General features: G+C 39.0%; 1 protein-coding gene across 1 annotated transcript in view; it reads left to right on the plus strand.

Annotated features, from left to right (window-relative positions):
- The window catches only part of LOC101861023, a gene marked incomplete in the record, with an annotated part of 48,099 nt that overhangs the window by 27,936 nt on the left and 10,715 nt on the right, over positions 1 to 9,448 (plus strand). Inside the window, 7 exon segments of the mRNA XM_035968158.1 lie at positions 630 to 737; positions 1,376 to 1,483; positions 1,971 to 2,109; positions 2,992 to 3,179; positions 3,751 to 3,859; positions 6,144 to 6,246; positions 9,305 to 9,401. Coding sequence (XP_035824051.1) covers positions 630 to 737; positions 1,376 to 1,483; positions 1,971 to 2,109; positions 2,992 to 3,179; positions 3,751 to 3,859; positions 6,144 to 6,246; positions 9,305 to 9,401 — 852 coding nt within the window.

Genomic DNA, 9,448 nt, shown 5'->3' on the forward strand with positions numbered 1-9,448 from the left:
CACACACACACACACACACACACACACACACACACACACACCTGTTTTGTACGATATTTTTAAGTCTTTTCTTTTTTCATTGTCAAAACCAAACATCAGCTTAAAGAATCTTTCTCTTTGTTTTTGGTTGAAGGGTTTTTTTCCTTGATAATGTTTTGACGTATTCCGAGGACATTTGAATCTCAGGACAGGCACTATAATTATCATAATACCCTTTCGACCTTTCGGGTTGGTTCATTTTTTTTTCAGCCATAAACAACTCCATTTCACGTATTCGTGTGGATATTCAATTACTTTTTGTGTGTTGGGGGGAGGGGGGGGTGTTTCTCTGATATAAACTCTATTTCATGTATTCGTGTAGATATCCACATACTGTTTTCGAAGACAGTTTATTAATTGTTCACGGGTGACTCTTCTAAACATTACAAAAACGTCACAAGTAAGCTCAAATTGTTCTCTTTGTGCCAAAACGCTGAATCATTGTGCAGCACACAAAAAGCTTCTCTTTAGTATTTAATTTTTCTTATTGTCGTTCTCTTTTCCTGCTACCCACTATGTTCTATTCCCGTGATAATTAACTGTCTTCTACCCCTTTCCTCCCCCCACCCCCACCCCCTTATCTCGGTCAGGTATACACCAGCACGACACTGCACCGTCACGTCCTGTCTGACGCCGGTTGGCGACGAAACGACACGTACGACCAGGACGCTAGGATCGCTTTTGAGTCCGTCATACATGTGAGTCATACATGCTCGGTGGGTTGGTGGGTTGGTGGGTTTGGGGTGGGTTGTTTGGTGGGTTGGTGGGTAGAAGGGTGGGTTGGTGTTTCAGCTGTTGGGTTGTATGGTGAGTTGGAGGGTCGATGAATGGGTTTATTTGTCGATAGATGTTTGGGGGAGGGGGGGTTGGTTTGCTGGTAGGTGTTTGGTTTATTACTGGTAGACTGGCTAGTAATTTGATTGGCGAGTTAGTTGATTGGGTAATTGGTTGATTGGGTAGTTATTTGGTTGGCTTGCTATTTGATTGGCTATTTCATTTAACTTACTTGTTATTCGATTGGCTAATTGGGTGGTTGGCAAGTGTCTGATTGGTTGAGTTATTTGATTGACTTGTTACGTGATTGGTTATTGGTTTGTTGGATAGTTATTTGATTGGCTATTTTTTTTATTGACTAAGATTTTGACTGGCTTGCTGGTTGATATCTAGTTGTTTGAATTACTAATTTTTTTTTAAATTGGATACACATTTCGATTTTTTTGTACGTTCTTTTTATGCATCATCAACTTCTGAACCCTCACGGTACTTGCCTTGTTACGTCATATCCTATCCGCTCTAGACCCTTGACCCCTTGACCCCTTGACCCTTTGGTCCGCAGGTGATCATGGACACGTCCAACTGGGAAGTCTTCGGCAAGTTCACTGATTACGTCATCAAGGCCGCCAAACTCCAGTCTCCGAGATGGGAACTTCCGCCGGGGAATGAGGTATTGTGGGGTGTTCTGGGACTGGGGCTATTTATAGAGTAGAAGGTTTCATTTTTTTGGAAATTTCATCGTAGTTCGACACTAAAATTAATGACAGTGATTCAGGGTCTAGTATAAACTATATAAAAAATAATCGTCTATCTTTAATTGTAGTCATGATATTTGCGATTGAAAGGGCAAAATTAGCGAGAAAATGATCTCCAAAGTTTGGTAATATCAATAACTGAAGAGTCCTTGAAAAATGAAAATTTACATATTTGGTCCCTTTTCAGTAAAATTCACATGGCAATGTGTTTTAAAATGGACATAGAATGCGCCCCCCCCCCCCCCCCCCCCAAAAAAAAAAAAATTTAAAAAATTTAAAATTTGTCAAAGCTCGGGGAAAACGCTTCTTTCTTCGATTTCAATAATTTTGACGAGGAGCTTGATTTCACCACGATGCCTCATATATATATATATATATATATAGGATATATATATACCACAGAGCATGGACGCCTATGCCCCGTTCGTGTATGACGCCACTCTGTTCTGGGCCTACCTGGTCAACAAGACACTACTGGAGGGCGGGGACCCCAGGAACGGCTCCAGAATCTTCCAGCTGGCCAGGAACTTTGAGTCCATTGGTGAGTCCACTTGAGCAAAAGTTCTATTTATTGTCACACCCCACCCTCAATAAAGAAAAACAAACAAAACGTAATTAAATAAATAAATAAATAAATAAATAAATAAATAAATAAATAAATAAATAAATAAATAAATATTTGAATAAATAAATGAATAAATGAATGAACGAATGAATGAATGAATAAATGAATGAAAAAACGAATGAATAATTTGTTTTAAAGATTGTTTTCAAAGCCATACAATTAAGGGACTTTTGTTTGTTTTTGTGTTTGTTTTTTGTTTTGTGTTGTTTGGTTGTTGTTGGGTTTTTTTGGTGTTTTTGTACGGAGAGGGGGGGGGGGGTCAGAGGCTGTCTTTTTGAAAATATCTTTCAAACCATGCAGTGAAAGTGATTTTTTTTTGGGTGGGGCTCGTTTGTCAGGTCCAGTCGAGTTCCTGTGAGTTATTGGGCTCGTTTCCCATCATAAAAACAAGACTTTCCAAGAAAAAATATTACTATTTCACCAATACTCACCCCCTGATATTAATTTTGAACCAGAGATCAGCATGTCAGACAAGCTACATGACAACAATATGTACAAAGCTGATAAGAAATTTATGCTAACTCGTTACCATGGTAATTACTGTCATAGCTATAAATATATCTTCCTGTTTTATATATTTTTCTTGTTATTGTTGTTGTTTGGTTGTTTTGTTGGGGGTTTTTTGGGGGGTGGGGGTGGGATTGTTAAGCATACAATCATTTAACAGAGTAACTTGGTACAAAACACAAAACAAAACAAATGAACAAGCCACTAAAAGTACAGCTTCTTTTAAAGAGTGACCGTTGCAATATTATCCTAAAAGTCACATGACCAGTACCTGTGGTGCTCCCTCCCCAGGTGTGACCGGTCGTCTGGTCATGGACTACAACTGTGACCGTCTGTCCAACGTCTGGTTCCTGGACATGCGCCCGGACGGAAAGTTTCGTGACTTCCTGCGCATCGCCAACACTGTGGGCGGGGCATCGCTGAAGAAGTCCAACGGTGTGGGCGGGTGTGCTGAGGGGGAGAACTCGACGGACTGTGATGTGAGTGTGGGTGTGGGGTGTGTGTGAGTGTGTGTGTGTGTGTGTGTGTGTGTGTGTGTGTGTGTGTGTGTGTGTGTGTGTGAATTGTTTGTGTGTATGTGTGTGTGCGTGTCTGTGTGTGTGTGTGTGTGTGTGAACTGTTGGTGTGTGTATGTGTGTCTGAATTGTTTGTGTGTGTGTATGTGTGTGTGAATTGTTTGTTTGTGTATGTGTATGTGTATGTGTATGCGTAAGTGTATATGTATGTGTGTGTGAGAGAGATATGGACAGACAGACAGACAGACAGACAGACAGACAGACAGACAGACAGACAGACAGACAAACAGACAGACAGACAGACAGAGTGAGTGTGAAAGGGGGTGGTAGAAATGCAGATGATCTCAAAGTACATCTTAAAGATTAAGTCTATACATCAGTATATCTGTCTGTCTCAAAGAGTAAAAGTGCTATCTGTACATCAGTATATCTGTCTGTCTGTCTCTCTCAATGACTGTACATGAGTGTGACTGTGTGTCTGTCTGTGTCTCTAAGACTGTACATGAGTGTGTCTGTCTGTGTGTGTGTCCCCCAGGACGGCAATGAGATCATCGACGTCATCTGGCGCTCGGGCAAAGTGGGCAGCAAGAACGCTCCGCCGGACACCCCGCCCTGTGGCTTTGAGGGAGAGTTCTGTCAGAAACGTACGTGCTACACGTCTGTTTGAGTGTTGTTTGTTTAGAGGGAGGGTTCTGTCAGAAACGTACGTGCTACACGTCTTTTTGAGTGTTGTTTGTTTTGTAGGGAGAGTTCTGTCAGAAACGTACGTGCTACACGTCTTTTTGAGTGTTGTTTGTTTTGTAGGGAGAGTTCTGTCAGAAACGTACGTGCTACACGTCTGTTTGAATGTTGTTTGTTTTGTAGGGAGAGTTCTGTCAGAAACGTACGTGCTACACGTCTGTTTGAATGTTCTTGTTTTGTAGGGAGAGTTCTGTCAGAAACGTACGTGCTACACGTCTTTTTGAGTGTTCTTGTTTTGTAGGGAGAGTTCTGTCAGAAACGTACGTGCTACACGTCTGTTTGAGTGTTGTTTGTTTAGAGGGAGAGTTCTGTCAGAAACGTACGTGCTACATGTCTTTTTGAGTGTTGTTTGTTTTGTAGGGAGAGTTCTGTCAGAAACGTACGTCCTACATGTCTTTTTGAATGTTCTTGTTTTGTAGGGAGAGTTCTGTCAGAAACGTACGTGCTACACGTCTTTTTGAGTGTTGTTTGTTTTGTAGGGAGAGTTCTGTCAGAAACGTATGTCCTACAAGTCTTTTTTACTGTTCTTCTTGTTTGTTTTGTAGGATTTTTTTCTGTCTTAGTTTTTGTTCGTTGTTTTTATTTGTTTGTTTTGTAGTTTTTTGTGGTTATTTTTTGTTTGTTGTTTGTTAGTTTTGTAGTTGTTGTTTTTTTCTGTTGCTGTTTTTTATGTTTGTGTTCTTTTTGTCTTCTTTTTTTTTATTTGTTCGTTTCGTAGTTGTTTTTTCTTTTTCTTTTTTTTTTTTTTCTTTTTGTTTGTTTGTTTTTAGTTATTTGTGGTTATTTTTGTTTGTGTTTTTATTTGTTTGAATGTTTGTTTGTTTGTTTGTTTGTTTTGGCAAATTGTATACTACAGTATTTCACACCCTCAAAGGCACAGTTTCGATTATTCAGCAGGCGTGCTGCTTCGACACTGCCTGTAAGGGCCAACCTGTAGTGAGTCTAGTGAGTGGGACACATCATCCCTGGGGACAGATGAAAATACTCGATTTTACAACAATGTTCCCATTTAAGAAATGAACTCACTCCTCTAGTGTGCAATGGCGAAGAGCCTAACCACTACACCGCAGACACTGATGATAGTCTATGTTTGCATATCTTACTACAAATGTAAGAGTTCGCACGTTCTACAGAGTAATACTGAATAATATCCTACGAAAGCATTCTGGCATTTTTTAAGACTCACAACTATATACATAATATTTCTTCATAATTTGTCAGAACTTTATTGATTGTCCGCTTTGTGACAGTTTGTCTCTCTTGACCTGCGAGTCTGTATTTTCCCCCACCTGTTGTATAATTGTGTTAAAAGTTCACTTAAACAGGATATTATCATACGAGCACCTCTGTATCTGTGGAATCTGAATAAAGTGTAACGCAGGATTCATGCCCTGCTTTTACTCTTGAACATATTGTGAAGGTTGCTACTTTTGGTTATTGGTTATGAATGTTGGTTATATGAATGTTGCTACTTTTGGTTATTGGTTATGAATGTTGGTTATATGAATGTTGCTACTTTTGGTTATTGGTTATGAATGTTGGTTATATGAATGTTGCTACTTTTGGTTATTGGTTATGAATGTTGGTTATATGAATGTTGCTACTTTTGGTTTATTAATGTTGTTACTATTGGTTGTGAATATTGGTTATGATTTGTGTCACGATACGGTGGAATCAGGCGCTCGTCAGTTGTTGGGCATATGGAGTTAATGTTATCACTTTAAAGCTGTGTTACTTGTCTTGCTTCCAATGAAAGAATACTTATCTATCTTATCTGGATGTTGGGATATTTGTGATTGAAGAATAGAGGGGGTGGGCACTCGGTTTTGGAGGTAAAATTAGCAAGAAAATTGCCACCAAAGTATGATGGTAACTTCTATAGATTCAGAGTCCTTGAAAACTGAAAATGTACATATTTTGTGCCTTTAATCAACGTTTTTACATAAAATTCACATGGAAATGTGTTTTTATATGGGCATAAAAGAGGTTGAGCCCAAAAATAAGAATTCAATAAAAATGTTCAAACTTTTCGAAACTGCTTGTTTCCTCCGATTTCAGTATTTTGACGATATTTTTTTGCTACTATGGTTACTATGGTTACAGTATTACTTGTCCATATCGCTCCCCCCCCCCCCCCCCCCCCTCCAAAAAAAAAGTATGTTTATGTATTGTACTCACCCCGTACAGGAGAGCTCAACCAGGAAGCAGACTACACCGACTCTATCGTGGGTGCGGCGGCCGGATCTTCCTTTGTCTTTGTGGTCGCTCTGGCAGTGCAGATCTCGCTACGGTAATACACCTTGATGCTTCTTGACTAGTTGTTGTTGTTGTTTTTGTTTTTGTTTTTTTTAACCATTTCATTGTTATAGTGTTTCCATCTAGTTTTGTACGGACGAGAAAAAAAGGTTCCCCCAAGAGTGATTTGAACAAAGCCATGATATATCTGAGGCATAGAGATGTGGGAAATATCTGGTATCTTCTTCTTCTATCCCGTGGTTGGGGCAACTGTGGGGGCACCATTGCATCTGACAACCAGCTCTCGCCATTTCTCTCTGCCCTCTGCTTTCCTCAGATTGTCACCCATCGTCTTTCCTGTCCACTCTGTAATGTTGTCCTCCCATCTCCTTCTCTGCCTTCCTCTCTTTCTCTTTCCCTGTACGGTTCCTTGTAGGATTGTTTTGGCAAGTTCTGTGGATCTTGTGACATGCCCTTACCATTTTAATGTTCGTCTCTTCACTGTGGTCAGTTGATCTTCATGCTGCCCCCCCCCCCCCCCCTGCACTGGTGATTCTGTTCCTTACCTAAGCATTTGAAATGTGGTCTTTGTATGAGATGTCAAAATATCTAGTATAGTGCGGTTAAAAATTCGTTGCGCAACTTATCCTCAAATATCTCCTTAATGAGTAAATCAATGTCAACCATACTTTGTACAGCCGTGTGTATCAATTTGTCTTAACTTAATCATATTTTTCCACAACAATTGAGGATGGATTTTTTAAAACTTTTTTTTTCCGTAAACTTATAGATCTGCACCTTTTCCCGATCAAATATAAAAAATAGAGAGCTCAAATGCAGCATCGAAAGCTCAAATATCAAAATAGTCAAATTAATTCAACATTAATTCAACGTAAGCAAATATCAATTCAAATGTAATCACAGGAGAGCTCAAATGTAAACATTAGGGAAATCAAATTCGTCATTGTCAGTTCAAATGCAGCATAGGAAAATTCAAATTCAACAAAACGAAAAACTACGAAGCTATGATGTAACCATCGTCTCTGAGTCAGGGGAAGCTACCCTGTCTCTTAGCAACATTCGTTGCTTATTGTTTACGTCTCTTGCATTCAGTACTCAACGTGTACTCTCTAGATCTAGATCTAGATCTAGATCTACACCTTTTCTCGATCAAATATTGAATAGCCAGTTCAAATGCAGCAATGAAAGTTCAAATATCTATCTCCTAGCTACATTCATTGTCACTGTTCTCGATTCTAGATCTAACCGTCGCAGTCATCTCATTTATTTTGTTTGATCCAACACTTCGACCGTTGTAACAGATCTTACCAGGAAGAAAAAAACAAATTAATACAAAGAGTAATTAGTTTCGATGATAAACAGAGAATATTGGTATACGAGAAGCCTTTCTGCGATGTGACGATTTCATAATGCTCGCTAAACAGTTGCAAATCAACCGAAATACTGCATACAATACCGTACGCCGAACGATCGAAACTTACGACGTTGTTGAAAAGAGATTTGGAAAAGTAACCACGGCAATAAAAGTTGAGCTTATTTCGATAGTCGAAGCCACCCTTGTAGATTACGCTTTCAACTAAATTTAAAAAACAGGTCTTCGAATGTCCCTGCCATACACATCATGCATTTGTCGCTGCTGCTACTTTGAACAGATTGAGAGAGAGTGAGAGAGAGGGGAGGGGCGGGGGGAGGTAGGGACAGACAGAGATAAAGTAAAGAAAGAAAAACAGATTTAGATAGACAGAGAAAGACAGACAGACAGAAAGGGGGGGGGGTGCTCAAGACCATGTCAAACAACCTATTATGTTCAAAATATGTGTGTTGAATTTGAAGATAGCAAATGTTGAATTTGAAGTGATAATGATGAATTTGAACTCTCTATTGTTACAACTGATAACGCTATTTTGATATTTGAGCTTCCTTGTCTTACATTTGCTCTCTCTATTTTGATGTTTGAACTTTCTATGTTGATTTTGATTTGACTATGTTGAAAAAAATTTGTTATGCTTCACTTAAACACTCTATTTTGATATTTGAACGGGAAAAGTTGTAAAAAATACAATACATCTCCTTCACGCGGAAAATGTGATTGTTCCCAGCACTTCCCGCTTCTCATATCACGCACATTTGCATACGCATATATGACCTATATCACAGCTCACCAATGAAACTTTTTAGTTGCAAAATTTATGACAAGAAATTCTTTGTATAGTGAACACATTTTTTTGCACAAAAGGTTCTCAAAACATGCGTTCAATAAAGATTAGAAAAAAATAACAGACTTTTTAAAAAATGCAATATTACCCCAGCTGTAAACATTTTAAAATCGGTAGACACCACCCACTTGTATTTTTTATTAGTATTTATTCCGGAATTTTCTAGAATACATGTAACAGATTTTTTTGCTAAAATATTGATCTGTTAAGACAAATTAATACAAGTCTTTGCGCAAAAGCCGGAGACGCGCTCATATTATGACCTTATTAATATGCAGTTGCGAACGTCATAAAACACTTCCAACAAAAAGCTGGAGAGGCTATGTTCCATCGTTTAGAAAATATTTGACAATAAGTTGCGCCATGAATTTTTGACCGCACTTACAATTGCGTCATGACGGTGGAATCAAGCGCTCGTCAATATTTGGATATGGAGTTATTAGTTTCATCTAAAAGCCTGTTCATTTTCCTTGCTTTGGATGAACAAAATACCCATCGATTTGGAATGGAGGTCGGGATATTTTACAACTGAATGACGTGGGGATCGCTTGGTTTCAGAGGTAAAATAGCGAGAAAATGACCGCCAAAGTTTAGTGACTTTCAAAGCTTGAGAGTCCTTGGAAAGTGAAAATCTACAGCGGTTGTTTTTTTTTGTGCTTTTAATCAACGTAATTCAGTAAAATCCACGCAGAAAGCTTATTTTACCTGGACGTAAAAAGTATTGAGCCAAAACACACCCCCAAAAAAAAAAAAATCGATAAAAATTACCCAACTGGCAGCAAAATTGTCGTTTCTTTTATTTCATTATTTTGCCGAGCGCCTGATTTTCCCCATAATGCCTCACAATTGAATTATTCTTTTTTTTTTTTCTCCCAGTCGCTATCGGCGTCACCGACAACTGGAGAGTATGTTGTGGCAGGTCAAGTTTGAGGAGATCGACTTTGTCACCGCTATACTTAGTGGCAGTGTGAGGGTGAGTGTGTGAGTGTGTGTGTGTGTGTGTGTGTGTGTGTGTGTGTG

The sequence above is a fragment of the Aplysia californica genome, unplaced genomic scaffold (genome assembly GCF_000002075.1).
Source record: "Aplysia californica isolate F4 #8 unplaced genomic scaffold, AplCal3.0 scaffold00042, whole genome shotgun sequence".
NCBI lineage: Eukaryota > Metazoa > Mollusca > Gastropoda > Aplysiida > Aplysiidae > Aplysia > Aplysia californica.